Source organism: Chiloscyllium punctatum, chromosome 35 (genome assembly GCF_047496795.1).
Source record: "Chiloscyllium punctatum isolate Juve2018m chromosome 35, sChiPun1.3, whole genome shotgun sequence".
NCBI lineage: Eukaryota > Metazoa > Chordata > Chondrichthyes > Orectolobiformes > Hemiscylliidae > Chiloscyllium > Chiloscyllium punctatum.
The window spans coordinates 5,390,036-5,409,247 of NC_092773.1; the positions used below are offsets into that span (position 1 = coordinate 5,390,036).

Below are 19,212 nucleotides of genomic sequence, written 5' to 3' on the forward strand. Positions count from 1 at the left end.
GACCTGTAGTCCCAGACTGTACTACAACTCCCGGCCTGCCCCACGGCCACCTGACGCCGGCGGGGGACCTGTCATCCCAGACTGTACTACCACTCCCGACCTGCCCTATCGCATTGCACGGGCAGACGGGAATTGTAGTCCAAAACCGAACTACAACACCCACTCTGCCATAGTTCGCGGGAAACGGTAATCCCGGTCAGGACTACAACTCCCGGCTTGCCCTACGGTCTCGCACGTTCCGCCGGGAACTGTAGTCCTAAACTGGACTACAACTCCTCCTCTGCCCTGGAGCCTGCCCTGTGGGGTTTTGAGCTGGGGCTCTCAGCCTGAACTTGTTGTCTCTCTCTCTCTCTGTCTCTGAACAACTTCTCCTTCAACCCATCCCATTTTCTCCAAATCAAAGCTGTAGCAATGGGTTCTAGCTATGCCTGCCTTTTCATAGACTTATGTGGACTATTTCCTCCCACAACTGCTTTGCCTTGACATTGATGACTATTTCGGTGCAGCTTCATGCTCTCGTCCTGACCTGGAAAAAAATTCATAAACTTCACTTTGTGGGAGATTAGAAATGTTGTTTTTGCAGGTGGTGGTGGTGGGGAAGGGAAAGGGGAACATTATACAAATGGTCGCGGAATTCTTGTAGCATAGTTCAGGCTAAGACTTTAATAAATATAGAGGGTCTTTTAAAGAAAATAGTTTTAAGGTAGGAAATAACTTCAAAGGGTTGTAGAGCTGACTACAAAAAGAAGCAGCAGGGGCATTTCACAATAAAGCTTATAGTATGATAAGACAAACTGGAATAAAGAAACAAGCTGTAACAGTGGCTGAAGGACCTGAACTTAAGGGAATTTCTATTTGCCAGGATTTGGTGTTGGAGAGACTGTTAGGTCTGAAGGTTGATAAGTCTCCGGGACCTGATGGCCTGCATCCCAGGGTACTGAAGGAGGTGGCTCGGGAAATCGTGGATGCGCTGGTGATTATTTTCCAGAGTTCAATAGAATCGGGGTCGGTTCCTGAGGATTGGAGGGCGGCTAATGTTGTGCCACTTTTTAAGAAGGGTGGGCGGGAGAAAGCAGGAAATTATAGACCAGTTAGTCTGACCTCAGTGGTGGGAAAGATGCTGGAGTCTATTATAAAGGATGAAATTACGGCACATCTGGATAATAGTAACAGGATAGGACAGAGTCAGCATGGATTTATGAAGGGGAAATCATGCTTGACTAATCTTCTTGAATTTTTTTGAGGATGTAACTCGGAAGATGAACGAGGGAGATCCAGTGGATGTACTGTACCTGGACTTTCAGAAAGCTTTTGATAAAGTCCCACACAAGAGGTTAGTGAGTAAAATTAGGGCGCACGGGATTGGGGGCAAAGTACTAGATTGGATAGAGAATTGGTTGGCTAATAGGAAACAAAGGGTAGTGATTAACGGCTCCATTTCGAAATGGCAGGCAGTGACCAGTGGGGTACCGCAGGGATCCGTGCTGGGACCGCAGCTTTTTACAATATATGTATATGATATAGAAGATGGTATCAGCAATAACATTAGCAAATTTGCTGATGACACAAAGCTAGGTGGTAGGGTGAAATGTGATGAGGATGTTAGGGGATTACAGGGTGACCTGGACAAGTTAGGTGAGTGGGCAGATGCATGGCAGATGCAGTTTAATGTGGATAAATGTCTGGTTATCCACTTTGGTGGCAAGAACAGGAAGGCAGATTACTACCTCAATGGTATCAAATTAGGTAAAGGGGCTGTTCAGAGAGATCTGGGTGTTCTTGTCCACCAGTCAATGAAGGCAAGCATGCAGGTACAGCAGGTCGTGAAGAAGGCTAATAGCATGCTGGCCTTCATAACAAGAGGGATTGAGTATAGAAGCAAAGAGGTGCTTCTGCAGCTGTACAGGGCCCTGGTGAGACCACACCTGGAGTACTGTGTACAGTTCTGGTCTCCAAATTTGAGGAAAGACATTCTGGCTATTGAGGGAGTGCAGCGTAGGTTCACGAGGTCAATTCCTGGAATGGCAGGATTGCCTTACACGGAAAGACTGAAGCGACTGGGCTTGTATACCCTTGAGTTTAGAAGACTGAGAGGGGATCTGATTGAAACGTATAGGCTTATGAAAGGACTGGACACTCTGGCAGGAGGGAACATATTTCCGTTGATGGGGGAGTGCCGAACCAGAGGACACAACTTAAAAATACGGGGTAGACCATTTAGGACAGAGATGAGGAGAAACTACTTCACCCAGAGAGTGGTGGCTGTGTGGAATGCTCTGCCCCAGAGGGCAGTGGAGGCCCAGTCTCTGGATTCTTTTAAGAAAGAATTGGATAGAGCTCTTAAAGATAGTGGAGTCAAGGGGTATGGAGATAAGGCTGGAACAGGATACTGATTAGGAATGATCAGCCATGATCATATTGAATGGCGGTGCAGGCTCGAAGGGCAGAATGGCCTACTCCTGCATCTATTGTCTATTGTCTATTGTCAAACAAGGAACAAAGAATGTAGACAAGGACAGCAGGATGGTTTAACAAGTGAGGTAATTGGCTTATGATAGGATGGGAAAAGGGAAGTGTGATTCCGCAACTTGTAAACTGAATAAGAACGCTTTAATGTGTTATTTTCACGCGCATTTCTGCTTGATTGCAGAAGCATCCAGTTCTTGCAAGACTGTAATAAATTGTTCTTGTTTCCAAGGCTTTGTCTCAGGGTGATTGATTTGTGAGTGAGTTCTGTTTCTCACAACTTCCAGTTTCCATCCCTCCATCACCTTCACCTGGTCCATCTCCAACACTTGCCTTCCTTTCCTTGACCTTTCTGCCTCCATTTCCGACAATAGTCTATCCACTAATATCCATTACAAGCCTACTGACTCCCACAGCGATCTGGACTACAGCTCTTCTCACCCTACGTCCTGTAAGGACTCTATCTCTTTCTCTCAGCTCCTTTGCCTCCGCCGCATTTGTTCCAATGAGGCCACTTTCCAAAGTGGTGCTCTTAATATGTGCTCCTTCTTCTCCAACTGTGGCTTCCCACCTACAGTTGTTGACAGGGCTCTTGGCAGCATGCGGTCCATCCCCTGCGCCACAACCCTCACCCCCTCCCTCCCCTTCCAGAACAAGGATATGGTCCCTCTTGTTCTCACCTTTCACCCCACCAGCCTTCACATGCAAAGAATAATCCTCTGCCAGTTTCGCCAACTCCAACATAACGCCACCACTAAACACATCTTCCCTTCACTCCCCCTGTCTGCATTCCACAGAGATCGTTCCCTCCAGGACAACCTAATCCACTCCTCCATCACACCTAACACCTCTCCCATCACACACGGCACCTTCCCATGCAATCGCAGAAGGTTCAACACCTGCCCCCTTACCTCTTCCATGCTCACCATCCAAGGCCCCAAACACTCATTTCAGATTAAGCAACGTTTCACTTGTACTTCTTTCAATTTGGTCTAATGCATTTGTTGCTCCCAATGTGGTCTCCTTTATACCGGAGAGACAAAACGCCGACTGGGTGATCACTTCGCTGAGCACCTTCGGTTTGTACGCAATGAGGTCCTGGACCTTCCCATGGTTTGCCACTTCAACACACAATCCTGCTCCCATGCCCACATGTCTGTCCTTGGCCTGCTGCAATGTTCCAGTGAAGCTCAACGCAAACTGGAGGGACAGCATCTCATCTTCCAACTCGGCACGTTACAGCCTGCCGGTCTCAACATTGAATTCAACAACTTCAGATAATTTTATTTCATTTATTTTTTTAATATATTTTTTTCACTGTTCTGTACCTCTTATTTCTTGATTGTCTCTCTTTCTTTCGCTCCCCACTCTCTCATCATCTTTTTCTCTCCTCTTCCCCCTTTGCTACCCTTCTCCCCTGTTTTCCATTTTGCCTCTGCTTCAGCCATTGCCCCCATCCCCCCCCATATTTTGTCACACAGCACTGGCTTCAGCCTTGGTCATTCACAGCTCCTAGTCTCCCTGTAATTCCTCTATGCGCTGTCATTATCATCTCTTTATTGCTACCTTTGCTTCTGGAGCCATGACTCACCTTGCCTCAGCCTCGTATAAATAACTCCCTATTTCTCCCCCTTTTTTTCGCTTTGACAAAGGGTCAGTTAGACTCGAAACGTCAGCTCTTTTCTCTCCTTACGATGCTGCCAGACCTGCTAAGATTTTCCAGCATTTTCTGTTTTGGTAAAAAATTACAACTCCTGGCTTGCCCTACGACTTTGCATCACCCGCTGGGAACTGTAGTCCCAGATAGGGCCACAGCTCCCGGCCTGCCCAATAGGAACTGTATTGGAGATCAGAAAAGCACAGCAGTTCAGGCAGCAGCCGAGGAGCAGGAAAATCGACGTTTCGGGCAAAGCCCTTCATCAGGAATACAGGCAGAAAGCTTGCAGGGTAGAGAGATAATGAGAGGAGGGTGGGGAGAAAGTAGCATAGAGTACAATAGGTGATTGGGGGTGGGGATGGAGGTGATAGGTCAGAGAGGAGGGTGGAGTGGATGGGGGAAAGGAAGATAGGCAGGTCGGACAGGTCATGGGGACGGTGCTGAGCTGGAAGGTTGGAACAAGGGTGAGGTGGGGTAAGGGCAAATGAGGAAGCTGGTGAAGTCCACATTGATGCCCTGGGGTTGAAGTGTTCCGAGGCGGAAGATGAGGTGTTCTTCCTCCAGGTGTCGAGTGGTGAGGGAGCAGCGGTGAAGGAGGCCCAGGACCTCCATGTCCTCAGCTGAATGGTAGGGAGAGTTGAAATGTTGGGCCACGGGGCGGTGTGGTTGATTGGTGTGGGTGTCTCGGAGATGTTCCCTAAAGCGCTCTGCTAGGAGGCGCCCAGTCTCCCCAATGTAGAGGAGACCGCATCAGGAGCAACGGATACAATAAATGATATTGATGGATGTGCAGATAAAACTTTGACGGATGTGGAAGGCTCCTTTAGGGCCTTGGATAGAGGTGAGGGAGGAGGTGTGGGCACAGGTTTTACAGTTCCTGCGGTGGCAGGAGAAAGTGCCAGAATGGGAGGGTGGGTTGTTTGGGGGCGTGGACCTGACCAGGTAGTCATGGAGGGAACGGTCTTTGCGGAAGGCGGAAAGGGGTGGGGAGGGAAATAGATCCCTGGTGGTGGGGTCTGTTTGGAGGTGGCGGAAATGTCGGCGGATGATTTGGTTTACCAACCTTCACGTAAACCAAATCATCCGACGATATTTCCGCCACCTCCAAACGGACCCCACCACCAGGGATATATTTCCCTCCCCACCCCTTTCCACCTTCTGCAAAGACAATTCCCTTTGTGACTACTTGTTCAGGTCCAAGCCCCCCAGTAACCCACTGTCCTGTCTTGGCACCTTCCCCTCCCATCGCAGGAACTGCAAAACCTGAGCCCACACCCTCCTCCCTCACATCCATCCAAGGCCCCAAAGGAGTCTTCCACATCCAAAGTTTTACCTGCACATCCACCAATATCATTTATTGTATCCGTTGCTCCCGCTGCAGTCTCCTCTACATTGGGGAGACTGGACGCCTCCTAGCAGAGCGCTTTAGGGAACATCTCCGGGACACCCGCAACAATCAACCCCACAACCTTGTGGCCAGACATGTCAACTCCCCCTCCCAATTTGCCAAGGACATGCAAGTCCTGGATCTTCTCCATCGCCACTCCCTCACCACCCGCTGCATGGAGGAAAAACACCTTATCTTCCACCTTGGAACCCTTCAGCCCCAGGGCATCAATATGGAATTCACCAGTTTCCTAATTTCCCTCCCTGACCTTCCAGGTCAGCACCATCCTCATAACCTGTCCCACCTGTCAATCTTCCTTCCCACCTATCCACTCCAACCTCCTCTCCGACCGATCACCTTTATCTCCACCTTCATCCAACTATTGCACTCTCAGCTACCTTCTCCTCAGCCTCACCCCCATCCCCTTCCATTTAGCTCTACACCCCCAAAGCTCCCAGCCTCATTCCTGATGAAGGACTCTGGCCCAAAATGTCAATTTTCTCATCTTCGGATGCTGCCTGACCTGCTGCGCCTTTCCAGCAACACACTCTCAACTCTGATGCCCATCATCTGCATACCTCACTGTCTCCTAACAACTTCAGTGAGTCTCTGGATGAAGCTGAGACTCATCTGAAACTGTTACCTAGTATGGTGATGAAACGTCTGAAAATGAGCCTTCCAGCTCAGTGAGCAAACCTACATCCAGAACCTCAACCTGAGCTACAAATCTTCTCAAAACTCGCGAATATAGTTCCTCGCAGTGCAGGCAGGGGTTTGTAACGTAGATTGGGATGACAGTTCCCATTCTGTGCCTTACAGGCTGCAGCCCTGCACTGTCCTAGGGGAACTGTAGTCCCAATCAGGATTACAACTCCCCGGCCTGGCCTGGAAGGGTGAGCATGCCTTCTTTTTCTTATGATGTGAATGAGCTGGTGTTGGTCTGGGGTGGATAAAGTTAAAAATCAAACAATGCCAGATTATAGTCCAACAGTCATGATTTCACCACCCCTGATGAAGTAGCAGCGCTCCGAAAGCTAGTGCTTTCACACAAACCTGTTGGACTATAAGCTGGTGTTGTGTGATTTTTAACTTTTTCCTTGCTCCTGTTTGACCTGGTGGCCTGAGTTGAAGTAGATGACTTCCAGGACCACTTCCTTCTGATTGTGCAACATCCAGTCCACTTTCCTCATTGCTTACTGTAACTGTATTTTCACCAGGTATCTGATTCCTGCAACCTTGCACATTCATAGAATCCTGAGTGTGGAAACAGGCTCTTTGGGCCAATAAATCTACACCGATCCTCTGAAGCGAATCCCACCCAAACCCATTACTCTAAATTTACCCCTGACTAATGCACCAAATTGAGACATCCCTGAACACTGTGGGCAATATAGCTTAGCCAATTCACCTAACCTGCACATCTTTGGATTGTGGGAGGAAACTGGAGAACCCAGAAGAAACCCATACAGACATGGCGAAATTCCACAGTCACCTGAGGGTTGAATCGAACCTGGGTCCCTAGCATTGTGAGGAAGCAGTGCTAATCACTAAACCACCTTGCCGCCCTGTCTCAATAATTATTTCCTGTTCAAAGCCTTGATTGAATCTGCCTTCCCCACACTCTCAAAGCGAGCAGGCACTCACTGCATTTGTAAAATTTTCCTGAAGTCTCTGTTGCTTCACTCACCTTCAAACTGTCCTCTCTGGTTCATGATCCTTTCACCAATGCAAACATTCTGCTCTGGACAGATACCTGCTTCTCTTGAACTCTTTGATCAAATCTCCTCCTGCCTTTAACTCTGCAACAACCACCTTCTGGATGTTTTGATTCTGTGCATCATTCATGGAACCATTCTGAACACTCTCACATTCTTCCAACAGTGCAACTCCCAGAACTGCATACATCACCAAAGTTGACTTTTACACAGCTTTACGATAATGCCCCTATTGTACTCAATGCCCCCACTGGTAAATCCTCATCTGCGACATGCATTACTCACTCTAGGAGCTGTGATGCCTGTAATGATTTATGCACATTTTCACCCAGATCCCTCTCCTCGTGCAGCCTTTTGCTTTAGTACTCTCTCCTTGTTCTGCCAACTTAAACAAATCACTTCAGACTTCTCATTTAACTTCATCTACCATCAGTCTCCCCACTTATCAGTGTTGTCTCAAATTTCTACACCGTCCTCCTCCCAGATTACAGTGGATCCCAGGTTTTGTAGCATCTGCAAATTCAGAAATTGTGTCCTTGTCCACCAGAGTTGAGAAAATGGATATATAACAGGCTTCTCCATCATAGCTAGGACAAAATCAGACACGGGGTGGGAATAAGAACTCTGAACAGGAGGCCATTCTGCCATTTAATATGATCATGGCTAATCTCATTTGTCCTCAACTCCACATTCCCACCCACTCTCCATTACCCTTCACCATGTTTTTAATTAAAAATCTGACTCTCTCCAACATGTTACTAATTAAAAATCTGTCTCTCTCCTCCTCAAATTTATTCAACATCCCAGCATCTATCACATTCTGGAGTGATAAATTCCAGATTTATGTCTCCGTGCAGCCTCAATGAAGAGGTTTGATGGGCTGAATGGCCTGAATTCCTGATGAAGGGCTTTTGCCCGAAACGTCGATTTTCCTGCTCCTCGGATGCTGCCTGAACTGCTGTGCTCTTCCAGCACCACTAATCCAGTTTCTGGTTTCCAGCATCTGCAGTCATTGTTTTTAACCTCACTCAGTGCAAGTCAGCTCTGCAACAGCAGTTTGGTCAGCAGCTTTACCTCCCCAGCTCTCAAACGCAGAGCCTGACTCTCTAAAAGGAACCATGCCTGGCTGGATAGGAGTGTTCAAGCTATCTGGGGTCCTGCTGCTCCTGTGCACCAATAGAATGTGCTGTCCACCATCGTATAAATCATACTGTTAGACTGCCACCAACTGTCACTTGTCGAAATTACAGACAAGGCACTGGCACAAGGTGAATCGTCACTTCACTGGATCAGTGTCAGAGTCACAAATCACAAAAGCAGACCCTTTGGCCCAACTCCTCCACACTGACGAAGTTTCCCAAACTAAACTCGTCCCATTTGCCTGGGTTTGGCCCATAATCCCTCTAAACCTTTCTGATTCATGTACTTGCCCAAATGTCTTTCAAATGTTGTGACTGAGTAGAGGGAGCTTTATTTTGTAAATTACCTTTTGAGGGAGCATTGAATGAGAACAGTAACAAGGAAGCTTTATTTTCAGTTTAAAGTGACCAGCACACCCCTCGGCAAATATTTCACGGTGCGTTGATTCTTCCCCATAACCTGCTGCATTTCCTCTTTGGATTTAAAAAATTAGCTAACGGTAACCATCAAATAAACAGTCATACGGGAGCTCAACCGTTTTCTCACTGCCAGACTGCTCTGCTCAACAAGAAATGAAAACACTGGCAGATCAACAAAAAGGGCGGCACAATGGTTACCACTGCTGCCTTACAGCTCGCTCCACAGACCCACGTTCATTTCCAGCCGCGGGCAGCTGTCTCTGGAGAGTTTGCATATTCCCCCCTTCTCTGTGTAGGTTTCCTCCCACAGTCCAAAGTTGTGCAGATGAGGTGGATTGGCCATGCTAAATTACCCATAGTGGAAGGAAGCTGCAGACTAGGTTAATTAGCCATTGGAAATGCAAAGTTAGGGGATAAGATAGAGGAGTTGGGTTTGGAGGGGATTCTGCTTGGAGGGTCGTTGTGGACTTGATCAGCTGAATGTGCTGCTTCTGCAGTGTAGGGAATCTGTGAAAAAACTCTCAGGATTAGCACATTATAGTTAACACCCCATTTTACCAACTGAGATAAAAACTCTAGGCTCACACTGTCAGAGGGTCAGTTTCGAGACAGCGCTGGACTGTCAGGAACATTTAGGATGACTTCTTAAACCGTCTCTCCGACTGGGTAGGTATAAAGAAATCCAGGAGTATGATGTCAAAGAAATAAAGAAGATTTTTTCTGAATGTTGCGCAGGATTTACAAATAGAGTAGGTCATAAGGATGGGATCAGGGATGTGAGGTTTGGGGTTGGGGTTGGAGTTGTGGGCTGATGGGGGGTATTGATGGTGTTGACTGAACAACCAGCTTTGGATATTGTAATTATTGGCCTTTGAGAAGGCCTGACTCAAGACTGGGTTGGATTCAGAGTCTGAGGAATCACTCTGAGGTTCCCCTCCATCTCAGCCTCATGACATGGTTCAGGAGATGGGGCATAGAGGATCTCCTGGATTGGGTGAACTGAGTGGAGAAGCTCCCAAATCATTGATAGACCTGTTAGATTGATCAGAAAGACACAAAATAAACTCTATGTTCGACAAAGGAACCTTGGCTGCTAGGAAGTCACCTAACATAGAATCCCTAAAATGTGGAAACAGGCCATCCAGTCCAACAAGTCCACACTGACTCTCTGAAATGCATCCCACCCAGGCCCACCCGCTACAACCCTGCATCCCCCACGGCCAATCCACCTAACCTGCACACCTTTGGATGGCAAGAGCAAATCAGAACACCGAGAGGAAACCCACACAGACACTTGAGGATTGCAAATTCCATACAGATAGCTGCCTGAGGTTGTAAATGAATCCGGGTCCCTGGCGCTGAAGGAGCAGTACGAAGCACTGAGTCACCATACAGCCCACGAGTGTCAGTGTTTCTTCTTGTCCTGATTTTTGGCACAAATGAAATATCTAGTCAAACGTTGACAAGGAAACCAGAATGCAGCTTTGTTAAAATCTGAGGAGGATGTCACTGGATCCTTTGGACACTTCCACAACAAGGGAACTGGATCACTATTTAATAAGACAGAAATTACAGGACAACAGCAACATAATAGTGGAAAGGGATAAATTAGACCAGTCTTTCAAACAGCAAGAAGTCAAGATGGGCCAAATGGCCACTGCTCAATTTTGATTTCAAGTCAACCAATCGACTCAGTTTATTTCAAACCTCCAAGTCCTGAGTGTACAGTACAGTGAATAATTTACAAGCTGTTCCATGGTCAGTAAAGTGAGCCTATCATTTTGGTATTGAGTTGCTGGGAACGCGCTGTACATCATGTGACATCATCTCTGTTGCCAGATCCCAGAACATGTTCCCCCCATCTGTGACAGGGCCTTCGATCCGGCAAAGACCCTTTCAATCCAGGGGCCCTTCCAGAATGGCCAGAGGATCCTGCTGCTATCTGTCAATCTGCACATCTCCATGAGAATGCGACCTCCTGAACTGTCATAACCCAGTCCAGCAGCTTTCCTGACTGACCACCCCTCAGGGTGTCGAGGGATAAATATCCTGGGTGTTCATGACACCTCCTTTCCCACTTCCAGACTGGTGCAAGGTGCAATTATTTCCCTGTCTCAAGGTATCTTTCTCAGGAAGGGGTGCCATCAAAATACCGAAGACAGAATACATTCTACGATGATGAGCTGGTTTTGAATCCCACACTCTCCATTATAGCGACTTGAGCAAAGAGATAATGTTCTATTTGAAAACAGTTTTCTACATGCTCCAAGAGTAATCCTGCTGATCTGACAGGAAAAGAGCACACAAGCAGCAATCTGCATTGGTTCTGCCTGAACAGCATGGTTAGACCTGGGTATTTGGTTTCATTCTCATTGCGAGGTTGTACAGTTGTGTGTCATTAAGCTCAGACATTTTCAGATTACATAAAACGGCTCCTATACAAAGTGAGGAGGAGAACACAGGGCCAGACATATTTTCATTTTGAGCAGGCTGACCTTATCGAATGGTTCATTGCGACGCAACATCAAGTCCTTTGGTCACCCATTACCTTTCATCCCAGCCTCCGGATGGTCCCACTGTCTGTTTTGAGCACACTGCGATTATACCTCCTGACTGGATACAACACATTCGGCGGGGGGGGGAGGGAAACACTGATATCCTGATGATTCCACTTCAGTATCATTGTTTGAAATTCAGACAATTAGGGAAGAGAAAGGTGCTACTGTTGAGCTAGTGGTAATCAGAACAACATTACAGTTGACGGGACATCTCAGGACAGGTTTGAATCAGGAAGAGCCCTTGCTCCACTCCATCACCCCGTTAGGAGAATGAGTCTGCCGAAAAGCTACAGCAATTTTCCTCTCTCATTTCACCACCTTTATTAAAGAAGTTTGACATCAGGCTTTGAGATGAGTGAGGTCAGGATCTGGAGGAGGGAGTCAGGTCTGGGATCAGACTGTGCTTGGAATTAACCTGAAAGTTTTCACTTCATTAGAAATTATTCCAGCTTTTGGAGAACTCTGTCTGCAATTATAACACTGTAATTACATCTGGTTACCAGTGGTAACAAGGGCGCACCTACCTGAGGCGCAAAGTGTGAGCAAGTTTCCTGGGCAGCTTTAGAAAGATGGACACAGGGTTTTCAAAGGAGGTGTGTTCAAAGAAGAACAGGATTCTGTTCAACAACAGCCTCCTCTTCCCCTCCACTGTCACTCAGTTCAGGGGCAAGGGCTCACCTCAGTGCACCATCTGCTCATTCCTGGGACAATGACTCCTCTTGGTCTTTGGACAGTCCATTGACCAGTTCATGCTGGTGTGTGGCTGTGGGAGGGGGTGGGCAGGAAGCAAGAGTAACAGCGAGAGCGAGAATGCGCGCAAGAAGATTTTAACAAGCTCCACATATGCAGAGCTGGTAGTATCTCTTTGGAAAAAAACAGACTGTGGAGGTGCTGAGTCCAGGGCTGGGACCCCAACCTCCACAAATCGAATGAGAAACAAGAGCGGGCATATGGAAAGAGGCCTCAGTTCACTCCTCCCTAAGTCCCCTCACTGACCCACCAAAACAATATTTGGCGGTCTCTGAGTGGTTCACAACTTGAGTATTGTGAGAATGAGATGTGCTGGGAAAGCTTCTTGCCTTGTATCTGTCAGGACACAGCAAGAATGCCAATTGGAAAGGGAACAACAATTTACACTGCACAAGGAATGGCTGGAGAGTGGTTGGTGAAGGTGTTTCCACAGGGAATGCAGCGGGAACAATTGTGCCTGAGCTTTTGCAGAACTCAATGTCGTGTCCAATATCAGATGTCCAACATCATGCTGGGTCAGGGCTTGCTGAACAATTCAATGTGTGCCAAGAATGACTGTTGTCACCAACTCAAGGTTGCCAATCGGGCTAGCACTGAGGTTTACTTCCTGATGTTCATAAGCAGGACTCTGAATTTCACCAGCTGGAAGAACACGTGCAGGAATTACAACCTTTTCATGTGAAGAAAAGTTCAGTAGTTACCTGTTCCCCAATCCCTATGACAACACCTTTACCAATCAGCATCCACTTGCCAACAAACCAATACCAACTTCTCAGAGTGGAGCTTCTTGTTCCCATGAAAATTCAACATTCTATCCTGATGAATGCAAGATGAAAAGTTTTGGCTGCAGATCTCTTTTTCAGCTACACTTAAGACTTCTGGTCTCCAATCAAACACCATCCCTCTCTACCTGTGTGCAAAAGGATAGGAGACATGGCAGACCTTCCCTCAGAAATACCAGTTGAACCAATACCATGATTGTCAAAGGATCATGAGGATCAAGAGGAAGAGATGTATGGGAATGAAAACTGGGCTTGTCCTGGGTTCTCCTGTGGCTCTGATGATCTGACTGTGAGAAGCTGCGATTTCCTTGTTGCGTGACCCAAGTGTCCTCTCTGACTAGACATTGTCTGACTGGTATTGTTAGAGATCCTAGAGCGACAAGATAAGCTTGGTTAAAATGTGACGTATTGTTCTGAATAGGACGCCCAGCTCTGATGAGGGGCCTGTGGTCAAGTCTAGCAGCAAGTTAATTCCCTCTCCCATCATCTTCACTGTGCTTTTTCCATGTGGAGATCATTTTTGTTAACTCATCTTGACCAGGAAGGCATAAGACTGATGGCCAATTGAGACAATGCCATTTAACACTTGAGGGGAAAATGTGGTCTCCTAAACCCTACAGGGCAGCAAGTTCTTGGACTGAGTGAACTGGAATGAATTTGTTGCTAATGAGCCTGAGGAGATTACCTTTTGCAAAGAGCAGGTTTTCAAAAGAGAGGCTCCCTTTGTTGTGGTAATCAAAACCTTGGCCAGCTATTAAGCAGCCCCTTGGTTTGTGATGGTGTCTGTGCTGAGAAAGTTTCCTGCCTCCCCTCCAAGCTGCCATGGCTTTAGGTGTCCATCATGTCCCAGGGTCGGCCAAGACCTAACCAATTTGGATTGAGCCCGAGTACATGGTGAGCAGCAACATGATGGTAAATCCAGTGAGCAGGCCAGCGTTTTGGATTGCAAACACCAACAGTGAGGTCGACTCCTCCCCATCCTCTCCTTTGCTCACCTCATTCATCTCTGGGAACTGTGGAGGAAGACAGAGTGAGATAGGCAAGTCACAGAACACAGGATAAACTCGCTGAACTCCTCTGAAGGAGTGAGGTTTCCCCATACGCACCACAATCCACCATGTAGAGGCAATGACAAACACACTCATGGAGCCGCTGGCCTCTCTCAGTAATCCCGGGTCGAATGATGCTGTAGAGCCACACATTCAGTAACTATTACATGGAAACAGGGCCTTCAGCCTGACCAGGCTATGTCTGTCAGTGTTTCTCCCCAATCCATTGTATCCCCCTCTTCCTACATCCCGTTTCCAGCCTTGGCTCAGCCACTGATGTGACCAGTTCTGATATGTTGACCTAGCCCCAGCTTCAATTAGTGACTCTAGGAGAGAATCCTGACTCCGTACACATGCCCTCTCCTCACTCTCCATCCCATATCTCACACTGTGAGGACTGCCTTGCACTTAGTGTCTGGATGAATGGTCTGGAGGAATGAGTTCAAAGCCCACCTCAGTACACTCTAAAGTTTGAAGCTTGTCTCAAACTTGGAGATGATTAACCCACGGGATGAACTCCCCTCTGCTTCCTTCATGCCCTCTGATCAGGAAATGTGCCTGGTATGGCCGACAAGTGACTCCACCCCCAGCCCAGACATGTTCTTGCCCTTGCCCCGAAACCACCATCACAATGAAGGCCTTGACTCACCATGTCTGCCAGTGCGATGTAGAGAAACATCCCACCAGCCAGAGCAAAGATCCAGTTAGCAGAGAAGTGGCTGCCAGCAAGGATGCCGAAGACCAGGCCAAGGTAGCAACAGCAGGCTGACAGGAAGTTAAAGAAGAGAGCTTGTTGGAGGCTCATGCCAGCATTGAGCAGAATCACAAAGTCACCTGCATTGGGTGTCGGGGGATGGGGGTGGTGAGCAGGGAGGACAGAGAGAGAGAGAGACAGACAGACATATCAGCAACAATCAGCAGCTTACCCACAGCTTTACAATGCTCAGGGAAAGAGTGGAGGTCATTACTGGGGAGGGCAGGACTGGGTGGGAGGGTGACTTCATTTGGCTCTCAGTCAAACAGCACCTCCACTTCTGACTGACGCCATAGAATTTCCCTTCTGGATATCCATAACCTCTACCAGCCTCTCAACCCTCTCTCCACCACTCCTACATGCCTTCTCAGCAATCTCCCAAAACCCAGTGCTGCACCATCAGGAGATGTGCCTTCAACTGCCTGGACCTGCGCGCTCGAGAATTTCCCATTGCTTAACTTCCTCTCGCCCTCCACTTCTTCCCAAAATTTAAGTCCCTTCAGGAATTCCTGTGACCCAGCGACGAACTGTGTTTGAGATGTCCATCATTGTTCCATCCTTCTTCATCCTGAAGGGCTTATGCCCATCACATCGATTCTCCTGCTCTTCGAATGCTGCCTGACCTGCTGTGCTTTTCCAGCACCACACTCTCGACTCTGATCTCCAGCATCTGCAGTGCTCACTTTCTCCTAGTTGATTTCCATCGTTGTAACAGAAGCAGAACGTTCAGCATGGTTCAGGTGAGTTTTCACTCTGAGATGGTCAGGCGTGTGTTCAATGCAGCAATTTGCTGTTGTGAGTCTGAATGGAAGGGATGAGCTACACAGGACCCTGTCCACACCCCACCTTGACCCACAGCACTGCCATCATGGTTCCTCAGGCAGATATCCCAAACTGGAACCAGAGACTGGCGAAGCCCCCCACCTTCCCTTGGCCCAGGAGTGAATCAAGACTCTTCCAGTGCTGCCCAATCTCCACCCTGAGCTTCGATAGAGGTGGGGGAAAAGGAGGGGTACGTACCAAGCTCGTGAGGAAATTCTTCACAGAGGATAGCCACTGAGGTACTGATTCCCTGGAAGACAGAGACAGTGAAGGAAGCACCAATGGCAAGGCCATCGATGAAGTTGTGCAGTCCATCACTGAGTGTGATCATCCAGGCCAGAGTAGCAATGTCAGAGTAACGATTCCCCTTGAGCCAGTAACAGGGCCCTCCAGATGTCTGCTGCAGATCCTGGACAGAGAGACAGATAAACCGGAAAACATTTTAAACACCCACACATGATCCAACACCCCAATCCTAATCCAATCCCCACCTTGACCTGAAACCACATGCACCCAGTCCCAGCCAGACCCCAATCTCAGCCAGCTCCTGATCCCATCCTGAACCTCGATCTCAGTCAGCTCCTGATCAAATCCCATCACTTCATTCCAATTCTAGCCACCTGGCTGTGTAATCCCATTCCAATTGTTCCTCCTTCCCATCCCAAATACATCCCACATTAAAACACCAGGCAAAAAGCTGAGAGTCACTTGGATTTGGTCCAGGTTTGATTCTGGCCCTCCTGCAGATAGCCCAGATCTTCCCTGCTCTCCTCCTGGGGGCACTTGCCCTGGCCTTGGGGTCAGTTTCATAGGAGACCTGTCACCTTGATCCTTTGCCCACTGACCTGCACCGACAAGGCCCTGGTGATTGCTGACTCTCCCTCTGTGGAATCTGTAGACAAAATCCTGTGCTCGCCATCTTCACTGTGACTGGACAATGTGTGACTCAGATCTCCGTTCTGGAGTTTTTCCATCACTCCATCCTCTTGATCACTCCTGCTGGCATATTGCTGAACTCGGTAGTGAGTGTGATTAAGATGATCTTTCCCCTGTTCAAACAAATACAAAATGGCTGTGGTCAGTAATAATGACACACATCGCAGCACCCTCCATCCATGCCTCAGATATCTCCTGCTGGCTGAGATCAGAGTTACAAAGGTGAAACAGGTCAGTGTTCGTGTCCATGTGCTCTCATTACAGATGTTTGATCACTGGCCATGCTGTACTAGTTATAACCAATGATGTGCAGTTGGAGTGACATTGTAACGTTGCTGTCAGGTCTTGTCGCTCTTGCCCAACACCACCCTTCTTCAACTAAATACATCAGTATGTCCTTCTATTCATTTTTCCCTTTTTTTGGTCTACTTTTGTCTTAAAAACAGCAGAATAATGAACTCACTCCCTATGAATTCCACATTCACACCCCTCTCCTGACATTGTGATTGGATTCAGCAATGCAAAAGGGGAAGAGAGTGATGTTTGGTGATGGTGCTGCTTTTCCCAGACAGGAGTCTCTGGAGTGTGGGGGTAGAAAGACCATGCCTTTTCTTTTTATTTTTAACTGTGGGCTGAAATACAAAAATTAATTGTTTTCAAAACCAAGAATTATGGATCGGATTGCCACACTTTTTAAAAGCAAGTTACTGAAATGCAAGTCGTGCCTGTCCTGCTTCTTTGTTCAAACAGTGCAAGAGGCTGGTTACAGATGGGCTGGCACCAACTGGGGGGCAGGGGAGGAAAGTGTATCCAAACTGGGGATTGGTTGGCAATAGGTCGCTGATTGATTTGTGACCAGTTGTGGATGCCATCAGCTTGACAACAACATTCTGATTGGCTCCTGGGTCACAGAGCAGCTTGTGGGTTTGAATGATACCAGCAGAAGCCTTCGGACTGTTGCAAGGGGCAGACGGTGTGCCTTCCCCCTCTCTGTCTCCAGTGAAATATCGAAGAAGAAAGCCAATTTCTTTTCCCTCACCAGTGGCTGGAAGCTGCGGTCTTTAACCTGTAACTAAGAGACTTTGTAGGTCGAGTATGAATCATCTATGCCTCCTAAAAAGAACTGGAGAACCCAGAAAAGAGAATGAAGAACACAACATCCTGACAAGCAAAAGAATCATCTTGGTGAACCCTAATGATCAGGTGCCATTCAATAACTCCTATAGCTTTTCTGCCTTTGGCTGGAAGATTAGGAAAGGTTCAGTGAGGATGCTCCAGTTATCACAGATGCTCAGTCATTCAGTGCTCTATTCTAGCATGGACTGCAGTCCCTTGAAGGCCTAGCAATACCCCTTTCCTCCCTGCCACTCCTGTGTTGTGCAAGGATGGAGAGGGAGAGAACCTTTACTGTCCTAGACCTCCATATGGGGTGTGGAGACAGAGGAGAGGGGGCAGAGATCGGTCTCTCTGATGCTGCACACCAATATCCAGAGGCTCCTGCTTTCTGTTGTGAAGATTTCCAATCCTCATCCTGAGAAAAGGAAAAGAAAAAAAAAAAGAGAAGGGAGTGTGCTTCCTTGTCAGAGGATGAATTTCCACTGGTTCAGTCAGCACTTGTTCCCAGGATATAGATAATTTAATCCAGAGGTTTATCAAGCACCCGCCCAGTCAACAGGGTCAAATGCAGCTTTACCTTCTCTTTGGGTTTCAGCACCATCTTCAGGATCTTCTCTGTGAAGAAAAAGAGATAGAATCCCCCGAAGACCACTGCCGATTTCGACACATAATCAGCCTCCTTTGGGTCAAATCCAAACGCCTGAGTGAGGGGAACACATCATCAAGTTAAAGAGCCATTACAATCACAACTAACCGTATGGTTCACTAATGTCCCTTAGGGAAGGAAACTGCAACCTTCACCTGGTCTAGCCTACATGTGAGTCCAGACCCACAACAACATGGGTCAGACTTAAAATGCCTCTGGGCAATTAGGAATGGGGAATAAATGTTGGTCCAGCCAGTGACGCCCACATGCTGTGAATAAATAAAAAGCAGCACAGTATTTGTCCCTCCCACAGGCAAACGTACACCGTTCCCTCACCCCTCCCTGAGGGGGAGAATCCTCTTGATTCCCAGCAATTCGGAGTGATTTCCCAGTTGATTAAACAGGATCAGTGCCAGGTCCTTTACAGAGCTATATGAACAGTGCAAAGGGCACCGTGAGTCACCGTAGGAGGAAGTTGGCGGGGGGGGAGGGGGGAGAAGGAGGAGGGGTCAGACTCTGTATAAGACTCTGGTGCGGCCTCATCTGGAGTATTGTGTGCAGTTTTGGTCGCCATGTTATAGGAAGGATGTGGAGGCATTGGAATGAGTGCAGAGGAGGTTTACCTGGATGTTGCCTGGCATGGTAGGAAGATCGTATGAGGAAAGGCTGAGGCACTTGGGGCTGTTCTCATTGGAGAAGAGAACGTTTAGGGGAGATTTGATAGAGGTGTACAAGATAATTAGGGGTTTAGATAGGGTTGACAGTGAGAACCTTTTTCCGTTAATGAAGTCAGCTGTAACGCGGGGACACAGCTTTAAATTAAGGGGTGGTAGGTATAGGACAGATGTTAGGGGTAGATTTTTTACTCAGCGGGTTGTGAGTTCATGGAATGCTCTGCCAGTAGCAGTGGTGGACTCTCCCTCTTTAGGGTCATTTAAGCGGGCATTGGACAAGCATATGGAGGTTATTGGGCTAGTGTAGGTTAGGTAGGCTTCGGTTGGCGCAACATCGAGGG

General features: G+C 47.8%; 1 protein-coding gene across 7 annotated transcripts in view; it reads right to left on the reverse strand.

The window, feature by feature from the left end:
• Positions 1-10,449: 10,449 nt before the first annotated feature.
• Positions 10,450-19,212, reverse strand: part of slc39a14 (solute carrier family 39 member 14) — a 42,868-nt gene continuing 34,105 nt past the window's right edge. For all 7 annotated transcript variants that reach the window (XM_072553861.1, XM_072553858.1, XM_072553864.1 and 4 more), the window contains 5 exons: positions 18,129-18,251; positions 16,345-16,548; positions 15,698-15,908; positions 14,573-14,757; positions 10,450-13,887 (listed from right to left, as the gene is read on the reverse strand). In XM_072553861.1, coding sequence (XP_072409962.1) covers positions 13,738-13,887; positions 14,573-14,757; positions 15,698-15,908; positions 16,345-16,548; positions 18,129-18,251 — 873 coding nt within the window. In that variant the 3' untranslated portion in view covers positions 10,450-13,737. The remainder of the gene's footprint in view (positions 13,888-14,572; positions 14,758-15,697; positions 15,909-16,344; positions 16,549-18,128; positions 18,252-19,212) is intronic.